General features: G+C 39.0%; 1 protein-coding gene across 1 annotated transcript in view; it reads left to right on the top strand.

The window, feature by feature from the left end:
- Positions 1 to 13,379: 13,379 nt before the first annotated feature.
- npr1a (natriuretic peptide receptor 1a) overlaps positions 13,380 to 19,636 on the top strand; it is a 96,842-nt gene continuing 90,585 nt past the window's right edge. The window contains exons 1-2 of the mRNA XM_079591273.1: positions 13,380 to 14,004; positions 14,851 to 15,627. Of these exons, the coding sequence (XP_079447399.1) occupies positions 14,880 to 15,627 (748 nt within the window). The 5' untranslated portion in view covers positions 13,380 to 14,004; positions 14,851 to 14,879. The remainder of the gene's footprint in view (positions 14,005 to 14,850; positions 15,628 to 19,636) is intronic.

The following is a 19,636-nucleotide window of genomic DNA, read 5'->3' as shown; positions in this document are numbered from 1 at the left end:
CTATGGATATCTCTATAAATGACACAGACAAACAATATACAGACAGCAGCATTGGTTCTCAAATTGTTGTATCTTATTTGATACATTCTAAAAGGATTTTTCTAAAAAAAAAAAAAAGAAAAGAAAAAAGATTTATGGTTAATCAAGTAAACCTGAGTTCCTTCAGTAAATGTTCATCTTGAAATATTAACAATATAAAAATGATTCTTGCGTTTACTTTATAAAAGATTTTACAGCTAAAAGACACGTACCACAACCTGACAAACAATATACAGACAACAGCACTGATTGTCAAACTGTGGCATGCGAAGTGCCCTCAAGTTTTTCACAGCATGTTTTGGGGAATTTTCATTATTAAAAATTTTAAAAGTGGTATGTTATTCGATATGTTATTCGAACATAAAATGATAAAATATTCATTTTATCATCATTTATTTCTACTGTCCGATTACACATTTAATGTTCTCTTTCAGTTACCTGCTTCTATTTGACAATGGTTGATCATTGGTGGTGACTTGTGATACATTAATATTCTGAATGGATGAAGAATGGCCTCAAAGTTTGAGAATATCTGGACTAAAGACAAAGACAAGATTTTTGCATTTAGCTAGTAAAAAAATTATAATGCAACAATTCAAGTGTGTTGTTATGCGGATGCTAATGTATCTTAGGGTTTTTTAGTACGTTTCTATGTTGTTGCTAGGGTGTTCTGAGTGGTCAAAAGAGCCTACCTCCAAGCCTCTGTGATATTTTGGACTCTAGATATGACGCAGATCCTAGTATTCTGTTACAAATGAAGTCCACTGAAGGCAAGCTGGTTGAGGAGGCAAGCTGGTTGAGAACCCAAATGCAACGTTATTACGAAAACGTGAACAAACATAAAACAAAGTCAAATCTGAATCAGATAGATCTTAACTAGAACCACATGCCAGGAATCACACTGAGCACATAAGTAATTACATTGCGCCTGTTTTTCTGTGTGTGCAGCATTGTCTGGTCAGGCTGCCTAATAAACATTTACTGCCATCGGCTGAAATCTAATAAATATCGCTCTGAAGGGTAGCAAAGAGAAAGTGTGACTTTCAAACTTACTGTCAACAATGTTACTTTGTTTTAAGCAATTTTTATCACAAGAGAGAATGAGAAACCCTTAGTTATGTGTTTATATTTATGTGTTTGTTTGTAGATAGATAGATAATTTGAATGCACCCATCTTCCATTCGGAGAACATGAACATGAAAGAAATCCCTTCTCTCTCAAGGTTACTCTCAAGAGTAAAGCGTTAAAGCAGGGCTATGCAGTTTCGGGAATTTCTTCGCTGTATTCTCGCAGGTTTCTCTAAAGAGCTCCCCATACAGCTTCGGAATAGATATTTGACAACACTGTCGAAAAACTCGTTGGCGACTCTCAGATACCATAGGCTAGTAGATCAACGACATCAAAGCAGACGGGACATTCTTTAAAACGTCTTCTTCATTCGGGTTCGAACAGCTTGAGGGAGCGCAATAATGACATAATTTTAGCTGATTTTTTTTTTACGTAAAGCAATTCGTTACATCGCGAGACCTGATATCACGTGATACTTCCTGTGGCCCGCCGGCCCAAAGTTGCAAGGGTGGTTTTTCCGCTCACAGGCGATAGGAGGGTGTGAGGAGACCACCATTCAACCCGAAAAAAGTAATATAAACATTCCAATGACTCCGAAGCTGTTCAGTTAAGGTAAAAAACCTGCATAGTTCACCTTTAAGTCTACTTTCTTGCGGAGCATGCAGGGTCCATGACTCGCTTCCATAGAGGAGCGTGCTCACCACGCAAGCCTTGTAGACCTGGATCTTGGTATATACATAGTCTTAGTCATAGTCTTTTGACTAAAATGGCATTTTAGTTTTAGTCATATTTTTTTCTCATCTGAATTGTTTTAGTTTTAGTCGACGAAATACAATATGATTTTAGTCGACTAAATATACAGTAGATTTAGTCGACTAAAATCGAATGGGTTGGGTTTAGTTGAATTGTAATGCATTAATTTAGAATTTAGAATTTAGAACTTCCTGTTTTTGGTCGAAGTCCATAGTCAATTGTTGAGTTCACGCGCGTGATCATAGGTAACTAAACCTATGCGCGTGAACTCAACAATTGTCGTCATTCAAAATTTTTATTTAGTTATCGTCTTGTTTTCGTCTGTGAACAAAATGTCGTTGACAAAAATAATGACGAAAATTATTCGTCAATGAAATTAATAATGATTCATACAGCTTTTCATTAGTCTCAACTTTCTTTGTCAGTTTAGATATGGTTGTGATTGATAGCTTTCCCAATTCGCCTGCTCAGCACAGTGTCGAGAGAGCGAGTCAGAGATAGAGGGTCCCAGGTACACAAAGTCGTGTACAACCTCAAGTTTATAGTCAGAGATTGAGATGCTGGGTAGAGGATTTACATCTTGTCCCATGACTTGCATCTCTTCTTTTGGCTGATGGCGAGCCCAAACTCTCGATATGCCTTGCTGAAGTGATCTATCAGCTGTTGTAGATCCTCAGCGGAATGTGTGGTGAAGGCTACATCATCAGCAAACAGGAGGTCCCTCAAACACTGAATTCATACTCTGATCTTTGCTCTTAGTCTAGAAAGGTTGAAAAGCTGTCCATCAAATCTTGTACAAAGGTATATCCCTTCAGTTGCAGACCCAAAGGTATACTTCAGCAGGACAGCGAAAAAGATGCAGAACAGTGTGGGAGCTAAAACACAGCCCTGTTTCACTCCACTTTGTTTGTCGAAGGCCTCCGAGGTTGAGCCATCAAAGACAACAGTTCCCTTCATGTCAGCGTGGAAGGACCTGATGATGCTGAGGAGTGTTGGTGAACAGCCTATCTTTGCCAAGATCTTGAAGAGGCCATGTCTACTAACAAGATCAAAGGCCTTAGTAAGATCGATGAAAGCCACATAAGCCTGCCGTTGCACCCTGCATTTTTCCTGCAACTGTCAAAGTGAGACCGTTTGATCACTTCTCACTGATCAAAGTGAGAAGATCATATCGACGGTGGATCTGTTCGCAGGACTTCGGCAGGAATACCATCCTTGCCAGGGGCAAGGACACCAGGGGCAAGGACACCAGGGGCAAGGACATCCTGTGCTGCATTCAATTCCTCTAGGGTGGGTTCCCTATCCAGCTCATACAGCACAGGCAGGCATTCAGGGCTTCCTCAGAGACCATGTTTTCCCTGGCATATAACTCTGAGTAGTGCTCCACCCATCGCTCCATCTGCTTAGCCCAGTCTCGTATTATCTTCCCTGTGATAGACTTCAGGGGTGCAGTCTTTTTTTGTGTAGGTCCCAATGCCTGCTTTATGCTGTCATACATCACCTTGGTGTTTCTATAATCTGCGGCAGACTGTATCTGGGAGCAAACCTGTAGCCAATAATGAACCTTACGTCTAGTGGCCGAAGAGCCTGTAAGTTTTGTTGACTGGAAGAGGTCTTATAAACGGCCAGCACATGTCTCTTTGCTTCAATGACTGGCATCATCACCTTGGCATTGGCTTCAAACCAATCTGCAGACTTTTTGTCTTGTTGCCAAAGATGGAAATGGCAGTCCCGTGCACAACATCCCTGGGGTGTTGCCATCTCTCGCTGGCATTGCAGTTTAATTTGCCTGGAAGGACGTCCTTCAGTGCTCGTGCAAACTGCCTTCCTTTTTGCCGTGATGCAGTCTTGGCAGCAGCTTGACCTTACTTGCAGACCAGATATTTATTTGTATCACGTCTGGTCAGAATCAAATCTAACTGATGCCAGTGCTTGGACCTTGGGTGTCTCCAGAAAGCCTTGTGCTGCGGCTTGGTGTTAAAAAAGGTGTTGGTGATGCCCAAACCTTGGTGGCAACAGAACTCGAGGAAACGTTGCCCATTCTCGTTTATCTTGCCAATACTAAACTGACACAAGCAAGTTAGCCATGAGTTGTGATCAGTGCCCACTAGCATTGAAGTCTCCGAGGATGAACAGAGGCTTGTTCGCTGGGACACTGTTAACAACATTTTTGAGATAATTGTAGAACTTGCCTCAGCTGCGGAAGTCAGAGTTGGCGCATAAGCACTAATAATGCTAACTAGTCCTGCTGTGGTGTACAGCTGCATGGAAAGGACTAGCTCAGATCCCATATTTAGAGGGACAATGCTTGCCAGCAAGCTATTCCTAATTGTAAAGCCTACACCATGTTCAGTTTGTTCTTCTTCTGACTTGCCCTGCCAGAAGAAGGTGAAATCCTTGTCCCTGATGGATCCAAATCCCAGGAGCCTGGTCTCCTGAAGAGCAACTATTTATTGCTGCAACCTCTGTAGTTTCTTGTTTATAACTGCTCTCACTCACTTGCTGAAGATCATCAGTGATTCCTGGTAACATAGTCCTCATGTTCCAAGTGCCTAGTTTTAAGGCTTGATTTGTCTTCTTTTTGTTTCCTGGTGCCTGTGGTTCCAGTTATCAGATCTATTTAAAAGAGACTTGAAAGCAGATAGAGAAGGGGCCGTTCTAATCTCTAGATGACAGCGTTTTCCAGAGTCGTGGCCCTGCCACCGCAAATGCACGCTGCCCTCAACGCTTGCAGTAAGAGCTTCTCCCCTAGCAACCTTTGGAACCCCTAACTAATATACATTTTAAATAAAACAGTTAAACAGTCAAGTAATAAAAATAAGAAGAAATGAAAAAATTCAAGCAATAGCACAAATAAGTTCAACACAGCAAATAATAAATAAAGCTTTGTTTTCCAAGTAGGTCTAAGAATAGTATTCAGGTAAGTCAAGTTAAAGGGGTGGTTGAGTATGATTTCACTTTTCTAACTTTAGTTAGTGTGTAATGTTGCTGTTTGAGCATAAACAACATCTACAAAATTACAATGCTCAAAGTTCAAAGCAAAGGAAGATATTTGCTTTTAAAGAAAAGGACTACAACAAACGGCTGGTAGGGACTACATGACATTCCTCACGGGTCAGTGACATCATCAACCATAAATTGTACATAAACCCTGGCCCCGGGAACACGCAGTCCATGTTGAGAAGAGGAAAAGTTGTTGAATAAGAGTACATTTGTGAGTCAGCTCAAACTTTAGCATCCATCTTTTCACATGTAATTGAAAGTCACTCTGTGTGCATCTCATAACAGTTCCTATATGAGCGATTTATAGATTACCATGACTATGCTAATTGAAGATAGTTAACTCCACATCAGCAACATAAATTCATCAACTTACCACTCAGAGACGTCCTGTTGCTTCTACATGTTGTCACTTCTTCTTGAGTCTATCCATCTTTGTCTGACTCTGTTTTAACATTAAAGGCAGAACAGTTTCTGTCATTTTAGTGTGTCTGCTTGAGGTAATCGCAGCTGCTAACACACACAAGCTCTTGAAACCCCGCCCTCTGCAGCAGCTCATTTGTATTTAAAGGGCCAGGCACAAAACGGTGCATTTTTGCAAACCCTCAAAAAGTGACAACTTTAACATGCTATTTAAAAATATCTGTGGGGTATTTTGTGCTAAAACTTCACACACACACTCTAGGGACATCAGAGATTTATTTTGCATCTTGTGAAAAGGGCATTTTACCACCCCTTTAAGTCACCTTTATTTATATAGGACTTTATACAATACAGATATTTTCAAAGCAGCTTTACTTACAGTGATTCAATGATACAAACATAATTCAACTCTGTTGTAAAGCTCTAAAAAGACGATTGTAAACTGGCATTATTCATTGAAATCAGTGTTGGTTTATTTCGGTTCAATAACTATGTATAGTACGTTCAGTATGAATTGAGTTCAATTCAGCTATAAAGCAGCTCTGCAGAAAACAGTGATGTCATCATCCAGCTCAGTTCTTTTATCATCCAATAATGTCAGTGCAGTCAAGTATTGCTGAATATTAAGTGCCCGAACTAAGCAAACCAGAGGCAACAGTGGCAAGGAACCCAAACTCCATCAGGTGGCAGAAATTGAGAAAAAAAACTTGGAAGAAACCAGGCTCAGTCGGGGGGGCCAGTTCTCTTCTGGCCATACAGAAATTGGCAAGACTTAAAAACGTTTGCAGATTATAAACTTTCATGACAATGCAGGCTGGGCCAGGAAGTCATTATTGTCACGCCCTGAATATTCAAAATGAGTGCAAAAAAAATAAATGTTTACTTACCATATGGTGAGTAACGGGTGACAGATTTGTTTTAGGGTGAACTATTGCTGTAATGCACAATTTTTTTTGACCCATTTGAGCTTCTTAAAATTTGATTCTTCCATGAAAATCAAATTTGGAAAAAAATTCTATATTTGTTGTTGTTCCTCTTTAAAACAACTTGTTTGTGACTGTAGTTTACAAGTTCTGCATGTGGCAAAATCTATTAATCTCAGTTATGGAATGTGGCATGGCTGCCTAGCAACAGGTTTCTTTTCTTTTGAAAACCCAATTCTGCCGACCATTACACTTGAAATTTCACACGTTCTTCTTCTCATGATAAACTATATTCACCATGCCATATCACTAAAATCCAAATATTTACATTTGTGGATTTGGCAGACACATTTATCCAAAGCGACTTCCATTGCATTCAAGGTACACATTTTATCTGTTCACATTCTTTGGGAATCAAACCAATGAACTTGGCATTGCTAGCTATGCTCTACGGTTTTTCATTATGTGTGACAGTGTAACTGGTAATATTTGAAAGTTATTTACTTTGCTCAAAGGTATTCAATATCACAGTTTTGTTTTCAAAAAAGTTTGCAAAGAAAATATATATTGGTCTCAGTAGTTCTAGTCTGAGTGGAGTGAATGAGTCTTCACATAAAAAGGAGTTCAGTTCAAGTTCCAAAAATGAGCAGCTAAGCCTTTTCCACTGCTTTTCTTTCTGCCGCGGTGCCACTTGTGGGAATAATGATGTCTGAAGGTAGGGTTGGCAAATAAAGCAAGGACAGGCAGTGTGGAACTGACAGATACTAATAAATGAGCAGAAATGTGTTTTTTCCAGATGGAAATGTCACTTTAGCAACCACCTAAACATCTCACAGAGGCTGCTTTTACATTCATATTGGAGGATTTCGTAAAGCCTTGGTTATCTGGAACTGAGACCCACAATGACATGCAAAGGGATTCTGTATCCCACTGAGCAGTGATACAAACTATGGAGGAATTTCTGCAGTTGAATTTTCAAATAGGGGATAATAGCAGGCCTACAGCAGAAAGCAGCTGATTCTCATTATTGACAGAATTTCAGTCATCACCAGCATTGGCTTTTTGTCTTTGTGGCCTCTGGTTTGTTGACCATGCAGTATGGTGACCGCTAAGACCAGACCGTTAAGAACAAGGAACTGAAAATGTGATCCTGCTGAAACTGAAATCATAGAGGTGGTCTACAAGTATGAACTATGAATCCATGAAAATTGTTCTCACCTCATCATGCAAATGAAACCGATAAGTGAGGATTTTTCCATGAGAGAGTCACTCTACCTCTCTGTGTAATGGAAGCTGGCAATGCTCACTTTATGTCCTCGTATAATGAGGAAAACAGGCATGTTTGTAATGGTGACACTTGATATAGTTCATTGTTACACAACTCTATATCAACATTTCTTTTGTGACCCATGCTTGGTGACGTGTGCAACAAGCAGAGATCTTTGATCCGCCTGACAACTTCAATGTGTATAGTGCAAGTCCACTGATCTCTATATACGGTGTATATTTATTATAAATCCGTGTGCAAGTCCCACAAAATTTGTGGAAACCACAACTAAATGTTTATTAGTTGAAGGTTTGCAAAAAAGTCTTCCTCGATTTTGCCCCTACAGTCTATAGAATGAACCCCTTTTCTGCCATGTCTTCTGTTCTGGCTAAACTGTATTATTGGACTAAGGAATCAAATTGAGTTGCTTAACTGCCTTCTTTGTCAGCATAACGCTGACCGATGACCATAGTTTCGTCAGCAGGTAAAATTACATCCTTCCTGGTTGGCCTTTTTTTCTGAGGCTCTCACTCTTTTTCTATTTTACCCTCCAATCACATATACAATTGTTAAACGGTTCTCTTTCAGCTCAGTGCTTGGGTTTTCCATGTTGACACATTGTGGTTTCTACATTACATTGAGAAACTAATTAATAAAGACATGAACTGTAAAGACCCAGGTATACTTGATTTTGAAACACCATTTGACTTTGCAATCCTTTTCAAGCTATACTCTGTTGACTGTTAATGCAGCTGGACATTTGTTTTTAAGTGCTCCAATCACAGAAATGAGCTGTTGACGGGAATTACTGTACATCATGCCAACATGGACTGGGGAAGTATAATATCGACTTCAATGTGCTTGCATTTCAGTGCATTGTGATTAAGTCATATATAAATTATCTTATATTAGCCTCTTAAAACCTTTTAAGATTTACCAGGCATGCTCTGTAAATAGATTAATTGAACATATTTCGGTAAAACTTGACATGAATTGTGGTAGATTTAGTGATAAGACAAGAGCAATGATACATTTCCAGTGGATATTTTTTGACACCAGTTTACAGATGTATGTCCACCGATTTTCAGCAAAATCTTGATTATAAATATCTTCAAGGCTGATAAAATGATGGTAAAATAGTAGTCAGACATCCTCCATAATAAGAAAGAGGTATCTTTCTTGCCTTCCGGTTATTCACTAATAGAGAGGATTTGTGGGTCATTGAGGTCATGTACAGCAAAATGGAGCTGATTCTCTGAATCACTATGAATATTATATGATAAAATATGAATAGTTTACACTTTAAAAATGGAAGCTATCAATTGATGACCGTGTCCTTAACAAACTTCATATTCTGTGGTAGTTTCACAGGAATGTAATCTTAATTCACTTGAATTAGCTTTGTGCATGTTCTTTCTCCAAATTAGGTTTGTCCAAGGTTATTTATCACATAATCATAGTTAATTCATATCAGATTAAGTGAAAGTTCTGTCACAGCCACAATTCATTCGTTTTCTTTTCAACATAAATCAATTGTATCATGATTTCCTGGAGCTAAATGACAATAAATTCTTCAAATGAATCCTCAAGTGAAGAAAGAGGTGATCTAATCAGAATTTTAAATCTCACATTGAACATTCAACTTGCACTTAATCTTTACATTCCAGGAACAATTTGCTATAATCAATGTATACTCTTTACAAGATAATGCACAAGACTATTGATAAAAACCGATAAAGGTTTGTGCTACAGACATGGATAATACTTCAAATTGTGTGGTTTATTAAGAAGAGATTTTTAAGCAATTGGACCTTAGATTTTTGTGGATGGTTACCTTATGGCTAGTTTCCACCAAGCGGTGCGGTACGGTACAGTACGATTCGGGACGGTAAACCATGATCCGGCTTGCGTTTCCACCGCCAACAGTATCCTTACTTCATAGGTATGGTGTAGTGATGGACATCATTCTCGTGTGAAAAAGTACACAGTAAACAACAATGGAGGACCTACAGCAGATTTGTTCTTGTTTGAGCTTTGTTAGGATGCATGGAAAAACACTGCCGAAAAAGTAAGTGACGATTCTCTGTTAACCAATCAACGTTCTGCATGAAGTCTAGCTCCACCCTGTAAGTACCAGACCACTGTGCTAGGTACGGTACGGGATTTTGGTTGTCAACTACAATCAAAATGGAAATAATTGCATAGCGTACTGTACTTTTCTGTACCATACCACTCGGTGGAAACGAGCCATTAGTGCAGTGTTCCCAAACTGGGGGTTACGGCAAGGCTAAGGGATAATGTACCGTCAGCGGATTGGGTAACACTTTATTTTACAGGGTCCTTGTTACATATGTTACATGTACTTACAATAGTATTAACAGTTAATTATGCATAATTACATGCAACTAACCCTCAACCAACCCCTAATCCTACCCTAACTCTATAGTAAGTACATGTACTTAATAAATATTACTCAGTAATTACATATATAATTGCACTGTAACAATGTCCCCTTAAAATAAAGTGTAACCGCGGATTATGAAAAAGACCCCACTGTGTAATTATCCCACTTATCATGCAGCTACTTGTCAGATAAGTAAATAATTTAACACAAAATATTAATTTGACATAATCTATTACCTCAAGATGACTTAATACCTGCTTGAGTGGTCTGTTATCAGTTGTTATCAGTTGTTGTCTTGTAATAACAGACCGCTAATGGCATGAATGAAGAATCAGAATTTAGTATTGCAGTGAGCCGTGTGAAAATATAAATAAATGATGCATGGTTCTGCACAGTATGAAGCCAAACAAGTCAAGACGCCACTTAGAGGCTTCACAGAGAAGCCTGTTGAAGTTAAGAAATTGTACTGTATCAATTGTTTTAAATAACTCTTATTGGATGTCTGAGAGTGTTTTTTTGTAGGTGAATGTAGGTGAGGGCTTGAAAATATTTTTCTCTACAAAAGGGCAGAAAAGTTTTTTGAACCGCTGCCTTGGTGGAATTTTGCAGACAAAAAATTCCATTGTGTATTTTCGCTTTAAAACCATGCAAAATTTTTGCCCTTATGGGAAATTCCTGATCCAACAGATTCCTAATGAAATACAATGGTAAACCACTCATAATAAGTTAGCATTATGTCGGCTATTTTCAAGCGCCCTTACAAAATGTATCTAGTTTTTTTTATGGTGGTAGTTGTTTTTATTGATATTATTATTCGACTGATCACTTCTGGTTTGTTACAAGGCAACTGGCTGATAATGGTTGCCATGGGAATCTTGAGTATGAGTTGGACTTGTGCTGTTAAAGAGGCCACAGGTTATTTGTGGGTATGCGTACTGTGAGTCAGACTATACCAAAAACTGCTGACATCCCTTCCCAAAAGGGGTGCACACTTGCACCACTTCTGCCTAATGATCTCCTACCAAAGCGGCATTATAACAATGCATGAACATGACGGTTAGCCCACCAAATACCAAATCTGTACTGTAAAACAACCAGAGGATCAGAGAGGATATTATTTCACAGAAAAATTACTGTACTATTTTAATAATGGAGCACTAGTAAAGATGCTTTTAGGGGAAACAGAGCAAGAAAGTGCGTTAGGAAGAGGGAGAGGGAGTCGAGAGTTTCCTCCCACGTACACATACAGGAAGTCACTGCTGTGCAGATGCAAAGCGTCATTAGTGGGGCTGACTTATCTGTGCTGAGGTAATGCAACAGACCACTTTTTGATTCAGACAAGAGATGAGATACAAATTAAATGTTTACACAGCTATTAAGATCAAGGCACTTCACACACAAAGGCAAGGTCCTCCTTTTTCATTTTCCGTGCCGTGATTCTGGACCTCCTCGCGCCACATTGTGAGGTTTAAAGGGCAGTGACCAAAGACCACAAAAAAGGATGAGAGATCACTCCAAACATCAAACATCCTGGAAACACAGAGGGAGGAAGCAGTTTCATTAGGCCGTGGAAGAATTCAGACCAAAACAAAACAAGCAAGAACAGTTTGTGCGTATTTTTGCGCGCACAGGAATGTGTGTAGGCTGCTCCGTTTCTACCATATAGTGATTACAGACATCATTGGTAAAGCTTACTTGTTTGTGTTTGTGTGCAACAGAGAAGAGAACTTTGAATGTGGAGGATTTATTGGAGGTTGAACTCCTCTAAGTTTGTATGAGTAATACGGAAGAACGTAGGAGAGAGGGAGGAGAAGGAAGAGATGAGAGGAGGTTACCCGTAATAACAAACCAGGAGATGCTAAAAAAAAGAGAGAGGCTATGTTCTAAAATGCCTACTGCTACAGTATATACTGCATACTGCCTACAATTTTTAAATGCAGTAAAAGTTAATGCATTATTGAAACAAATTGTAAAAAAAATGCAAACTGCAATCCTTTTTAGGAAAATCACTCTTTTGAAAGCAAAACTGGTCACCTACCTGATTTATATTTACACCTACCAGAATATTTATGTTATAATAAAAGTATTAGTTAAGTAATGTTATTATAAATATTATTATTTTATGTTATACATGTTAGTATGGGATTTACCCCCCCCCTGGGATTTTTTTAAAATGTCGTAACTCCTGGTGATCTGATCAAATAACGGGTCAAGAAATACATTCATTTTGCTGCAAAAAAAAGTCCAGATTGAGCGCATTGGATTGTGGGAAACTGTATTCTACGCAGTGTGCTCTAAAACTGGACATTTTGATGCAATGAGTCTGGGTATTTCATGCATAAGGAAAAGTATTATACTGCACACAGTATAAATATACAGCAGAAATAGTAACAGTGAAATGGTAGTATGCTGTATTCCGCATTGTCAGAGAAAAAGCGAGTGACAGGGTGAGTAAGGGTGCAACATATCCTGTTTTGGAAACCGCAGCCACTGGTGTGTGTGTGTGGTTGACCGGATGAGGTCAAAGGTGCAAGGGGGGTTCAGATAAGCAGCATGGGGAATTAGGGAATGAATGGAAGGCCAGTTGGTCAGCTGGGTCATTGGCAGAAATTTGAAAGTAACACATTTGCCCTCCTGGAGGCAGGGAAAGAGAAAGTGGAACAGTTTATCCGCACCCGCCACCCACGCTTCTTATTTACGACCAAACATAACCGGGAGGTGCTGGCCTTGCGCGCAGCATGTCTTTCCCGGCGCGCTCTGCGTACGGGAAGCCAGCAGCCGAGGTCCTCCCTGTGCTTTATTGATCTGGAAGTTGTTTGTCAGGGTGAGGGCTGCTGAGGACGACGCAAGATGAGACGCTCCCGCAGAAGGCCAAACGGAAAACAGAACAGAGTGGAGAGGGAAGAGCAAAAGCCAATAAAAGTGTAATGGACTGCACAAAAATAGAACGTTTTAATTGGGAGGAAGTGGGCGAAAAAATGGAACAATGAGGAGGAAGAAAGGCATGTGATTAAAATACCGGAGGTCGAGATGGACTCCACCTCACCTCACACCAAACGCTCACACAGTGGCAGGGACAACACGGCAAGTCCTGCCTTCTCATCTCTCCAGCGAGCTGTTTTTCCTGTGTATTCCCATGCAAAAGGTCAGGTCATTGTTGTACAATGATAAAGTGGATGTTCATCCTGTGGGGCACAGTGATCTTGTAAATGTGTCAAGTGGCTATATAATGCCTAAACAAATTATTGTTTGCTGAGCCACAAATGTCCTCAATCAATATTTTTAAAAACTATCTATCTATCTATCTATCTATCTATCTATCTATCTATCTATCTATCTATCTATCTGGTGCCACATGGCTGTGCAACAGTGCTGTAAAAAATTCTCTCTCTCTCTCTCTCTCTCTCTCTCTCTCTCTCTCTCTCTCTCTCCTCCTCCTCCTCCTCCTCCTCTCCCGCCTGCACTTTAGACTAGCACACTGTGTCATTCCCTCTCTCCTCCTCCCACCTTGAGCTTTACATCGCATTGACTGACCTGACACTCACTGGATGAGGATGTGGGAGAATAGACTTCAAACTTAGAGTGTGCCTCACAATAAACCTGCATCGTTTTGTTGTATTATATCTTCTTTTAGTTTATCAGTCGAGTTTTATGAATGCAGATGTGAACGCGTTTTTTACTTTGACTTCACTTTTTTTGTGTGACATCGCGCGCGTTCTGAATCAAATCCAAACCCGCTGATATTTACCTATCTTCTCCAGTCGGTAAATCATCAAGGAGAAGAGGACACGGTGAATAATTTTAACTACAGAAGCATCAATACTCATTAACAAAGTTTCCAAGAAATTCACAGGCGCACCGAGAAATATTTCCTCTTTGCGAATCCCGTTTCCTCAGCGCATTCGGAGAAAGAGGGGGGTTCGAGAAATCATGGTGGTTTCTATGGAGAGGGTCAAAAGACCAAAGTTTCACTCCTGTAAGTTGGGTGAGTCGGTTTGAGCAGCAATAATCGACGCGTTTTCTCCGAGGGAACAGTTTTGCCACCACATTCACGAGACACGGATTCTAACGGTTGGAAAGAACGGCAGACTTGCAAGTGGGATGATTCAAAATGACGACCTGATCTGGTAATATAGCCTACTAATTAAATTAATTGTACTATTTTTATTTAGTTCTGTAAAGCTTTATTTAAAAGTGTGTTTTAATATAACGTTGAAGTGAGGACGCGTTCTTGCGTCCCGTCGACTGCGTTGGTAAATTCTGGTCTGTGTAGGATACACTTGCGTCACTCTTTAGAAGTTCAATAACGCATCGGTTTGTTTTGTTTTTTCAGCTTGACGTTTTATGGCGTGTAAAGTGAAAAATGTGTTAAATGTGTAAGAACGCGTCTCTAAACCCCATGACGCGTCATGTGCGAATGTGGTTGAGAACGGCCCTGTGAAATATATTATTATTATTTATAATTAAATAACTATTATAACTAACTAACTATTATTATAGGATAGTCTCCTCAATTATGAAGAATGTATTAATATAATTAATGGTATCCTCTAAAAAAATACAGGTTTCAAAAGGTGTTTTTTTTTCTTTTGCAGCATGCCATTAAAGTACCACATGTCTTTGGGTCCTCCAAAGAACCTTTCAGTGAACCGTTTTTTTAAAAGAACTACCTTTTCTTAGTGCAAAGACATTTTTAATGATCTGAAGAAACTTTTTGCACTATAAAGAACATTTTGTCCAACGGGATTCTATTGATTTTTAAAGTTATTCATGGATGTGTGATGCCATTGTAGAACAGTTATTTTTCATAGTATCGAATCATAGTATTATATAAGTAGTAGACATTTTTAGTAGTATAAAATTTTCTTTTCTCATTTTATTTCTATGAATAAACAAGTAACTTTGTGAATGAAGGACATTCTCAGTTCTGCAGAAAGTGCATCTCAAATGTGTCTCTGTCTTGATGTTTTCAGAGTCTTAGACCTTACTATTCATTTTGAGAATGAAAGCGTTCCGGATGGGGCCGTTGAGGCTAACTCTTCTAGTTCTGCTGAGTGGTGTGTCATTTGGAGTGGTTGAACTGGAGCCCCTTCCTCAAAACCAGCCTCAGTCTCTCAGTCCCCATCCACCTCAACAGAACATCACCTTGGCAGTCATCCTACCTCTACACAACACAGAGTACCCCTGGGCATGGCCCCGGGTGGGCCCTGCCTTGTTTTGGGCCCTGGACAAGGTGAATTCAGACCCCAACCTGCTGCCTGGCTACCATCTACAATTGGTCTTCAATAGCAGCGAAAACAAAGAAGGAGTGTGTTCGGATTCAGTGCCTCCTCTTGTGGCCGTGGACCTAAAGTTGGCATATAACCCTTGGGCTTTCATCGGGCCGGGTTGTGACTACTCGTCCTCACCCGTGGCCCGCTTCACCACGCATTGGGAGGTTCCGATGATCACGGGTGGGGCGAGGGCGGTGGGTTTAAATTTGTACTCGTCCATTACCAACATCGGCCCTACCCACCAGAAGCTGGGTGAGTTTGTGCTCAGGATGCACCATTATTTCGGCTGGTACAAACACGCCATGCTCTTGTTTAGCGATAATAAGAAAGATGACCGGCCGTGCTACTTTGCCGTGGAGGGGCCGTACACAGAGATGCATAAAGACAACATCACAGTAGTAGACATGGTGTTTAATCAGGATGATGAACCCCTCCGTTATGATGAGATTCTCCAGGACATCAGCCATAAAGCTCGCGGTAAGTGTGACATTGTGCAAGGGATGTCAAATGGTAGGCTAATGTGTCACATTCAGGGGCGTCGGACTGGGGGTAAAACTTACTGATTACCCCCAAGGGGAGAGAGGGCCCTTGAAAAGTCTGGAATAAATTCTATTTTACCTGGATATTTGAATTTCCAAATTAAATGTCATAATGAGTGTCAGAGGAAATGTAAAGTTAGTGTATTGGCTGAAAAACTTAGATAGTCTTTACTTTTCTGTATACAAAATATATTGTCAGTCAATCAAAGGTCTCATGGTCCTACCCCTTGCTAATGCTAATTGCTAATTTAGTCCATCTGAACGCATTTTGTTTATGTTAGTTAGTTGAGCATCTGGTGGACCGCAAACTTCTGCTGTAGAAATGTCTTTCTCAAAGAAAGCCAAAGCAGGCCATCAAAAAAGGAAGGAAAGACAGGAGAAGGAAAGTAAAGGAACATGGGGCCCATCAGGACTGCCTATATGCATAGGGCCTGGGATCTTGTGCTACGTCCTTGGATTTGTCAAAAGCTCAAATAATCTGAATGTCATTGGTTTGAGGAAGCTCAGCTCATTTTTGTCGTCATTATTTATTGTAGCACATTCAAAAGCTACGTTCACACAGCAGCATAATACAGTTGTCAGTCCCATTTAGAGTACTAAATACGCTTTTGAAAAAGTGTACTCAATCATATTGAATGTGCACTTGTAAGTGTACTTCAAATCTTAAACGTACTTGCTAATACCAAGTTCTGTCATGAAACTCTAGATGGTGCAGGCTGATAGGTCCTTAACTCAATTTGGTAGCGATTCCATCGGTATCTACATAGCGCATAGCGTCAAATTATTACAAAACACATTACATTCAGTTCACACTTACGTATATATTCTTTAAAGTATATTTTTCCATAACAAGTACTCTTTTTAAAAGTGTGCTAAAGTGTACTTCTTTTTCACAAGAGTATGGTTGTGTTTATAATCAGTTCAGTTATGTAAACAAACTCATAATTTGAACTATACAAGTCACAACTAAAGTTTAGCTGTTATGCGCTGAACTGCAACGTCACACCATTGCATTCAATACATAAGTATGGGTAGTTTATTGTATTAACCTCTCAGGTTATGAAAATATTGTGTGGTTGAGTTTGAAAGGGGATTTTGAAATGCCGAACAATTTAGAATAAGTATAACATCCATAAAGAGACAATACAATTTTGATTTTTACTATGGTTTTCTTTCTCTGTGGTTGCCTGCATTATTCATGAATTGGAGAAGACTTTGGTTTCCTGCCAGTATAGATTATTTTATTACAAAATTATAATTATTTAGATTGTTACAAAATATAGTTATTTGATCTATTCTTGTCTCCCTTTAAATGCGCAGGACAATTTGAGAGTCACACCTGGTATAAAAATTAAATATGGTTGTCAATTCTGAACATTAGCTATGTTTGCAATAATCAATTAGTAATCCGACTGATGGCTCAATTGGACTGAAAATCTGAAAAGTCTGCATGTAAACATCTATGGTACGTTTCCCATACAACAATGGAACTCGCTTAAAGGGATAGTTCACCCAAAAATTTAAATTCTGTCATCATTCACGTACCCTTATGTTGTTCCAAACCTGTATGAGTTTCTTTCTTCTGTTGAACACAAAAGAAGGTAACCAGACAGTTGACGGTTGACCAGACAGGTTTTTTTTCCTACTTTGAGAGTCAATGGCTACCGTCAACTGTCTGGCTACCAACATTCTTCAAAATGTCTTCGTTTTAGTTCAACAGAAGAAAGAAACCTATACAGGTTTGTAACAACAAAAGGGTGAGTAAATGATGACAGAATTTTCATTTTTGGGTGAACTAACCATTTAACAACCATTTACCTTTACCAAAAACATAGTAACTTTGTACGTCATTTTAACAAAAAAATATTTCGGGAAACAGAATCGTTGAACTATGCTTGTAACGATGGATCTTACGACCATATTTGGCTTAAAATGCTTTTGGGAAACATACCCCTGAATGAAATTCAATTGAAAGAGTCTGATCTGATCAACAAGTAAAATAAAGCTCGTAAACATCTCACGAACATGCATATGTTTATGTAGGCCTACGTCTTGCGTGTTACATACGGCTCAGTGGAGGAGACTGAATATTTACAAAATATTTGCTAAAAAGCTCTTCTGACATATATGTCAGCTTTATTTTTAGATATGTCACCAAGGCACTGTGGCTCAGGTGACATTATCTCAGTGACTATTTTGAATGCGGCAACTAAAGCAGTGATGTGCTGAAGTTTTGTTCAGAATACATGTAATGTACATGTAAATTAATATGTAAATCAGATTGCAAAGTTTAGGGTTCTTAAACCGAACATGTAGATTCTGAACCTGGATTGGATTCATTCGGCTTGATGAAAATTTGTCTCCTTTTTTTAAATAGGCCTATATACAGCGCTTTTTACAATACTGATTGTTTCAAAGCAGCGCTACATTGATAACAGGAAAATGAAGTAAAAGAGTTTGTTTATGCTGTACACCAGATCTAGAAGAAAATAGTTTCATAGGTCAGTTTAAGTAAGTTCAGTGATTGATCATTTTTGCTGTAAAAAAGTTATTAATTTAGTTAATTTATATATATATATATATATAGCCACTCTGGAAAAAACAGTGATGTCATCGTCCAGCTCATTCAGTTTTCATAATGGCGTCAGTGCAGGCAGATCAATAAAATTGTTGAGTATTAAGTGTGAAGTGTGAATATTAAGTTGAATATGAAAATTAATAGTGCATGTACAGTAAATATACCTGACTGACTGAATGAAAGCATGCAGCCAATGTGTTTATCTGCTAAAACAAATTTTGTTACTCTTCTCACTGTCAAAATCTGTATTTTTATAGACTTGTGTGCCCTCAAAATGTTTAAATAAATAGTAATTAATACAAATCTAAAAATAATTATAAATCACAAATAAAAAAATAAAAAAGCATTCATTTGATATTTCACAGGCTGAATATGACAAATTCCAATTACAAAACACTCCTTTAACAATATGTTCTAAGATAACAAAAAGAAGAACAACATTAAATTTGACTGCTAATGCAAATATTGACATCACTGTGACTGACAGGTTTATAACTAGAGCCTATAGACTTTTATGAAGTGCCGATTTATTACTCAAGTCTGTCTGCGAGCTGACACAGGTGAGCAAAAACAGGAAGCAGAAGCCCCCTGAGCTCATCTGTGCCCGAGGCCGAGAAATGAGTTCACTGAACCACAGCTCTGGAAACTATTAACACACAAGAGATGCAAGAGCACTCTACCTTGTCCCCGTGCCCCTGCAGAGGTTGATAGAAACGCTTGAGCATTTCATAAAAGTGTGTACAGGTAATAAAATCCTGGCTGGGAATATGCAAATTGGAGAGAGACACAAATGGAGAGAAAGATGTATAGAAATGATGAGAAGGGGAAAGATTACAAATGGAATAATTTTGAGAAAATTCCTGCCTCGCTTTTGGCGGCACACACCAGGTGAAAGAGACATGAGCGTCAAGGTCGCCTTCTCTTCAGGGACAGAATAAAAAGAACTGACAGACAGGTGGAGATTGATAGAGGTACAGAGTTAAAGAACTGAGAGAATAGATACTTGCTTCTATTTTGTCCTCTTCACATTGTTGTGATGGTCTCAAATGGCTCTGGATCGATCCACAAGAATTTTGAACCTGATTTGATTTATTATTGTTCATATTCTTTTAAAAAGCACAAAGCATTACGGATAAGTTAACACTCAGAGACGACATGGACGATGAATCTGTAGCATCTGTTGCACATTTATATCATGCTAAAGGTGCTTTTATACAGCACAGACAAGCATACACTTTACAGCCTTTAGATGTGTCAGCCAAGGACAAAAAGGCTGAATCGAGGTGTATTTTATAATATCTTTAAAAAAATCAACCTGCTATTGCATGTCATGAACTCTATATTTAAAGGAAATATGTATTTTCAATCA

The sequence above is a fragment of the Phoxinus phoxinus genome, assembly GCF_949152265.1.
Source record: "Phoxinus phoxinus genome assembly, chromosome: 19".
In the NCBI taxonomy this organism is placed as follows: Eukaryota; Metazoa; Chordata; class Actinopteri; order Cypriniformes; family Leuciscidae; genus Phoxinus; species Phoxinus phoxinus.
The sequence above is the reverse complement of the archived record's forward strand: the minus strand, read 5'-3'. Positions and strand labels throughout refer to the sequence as shown.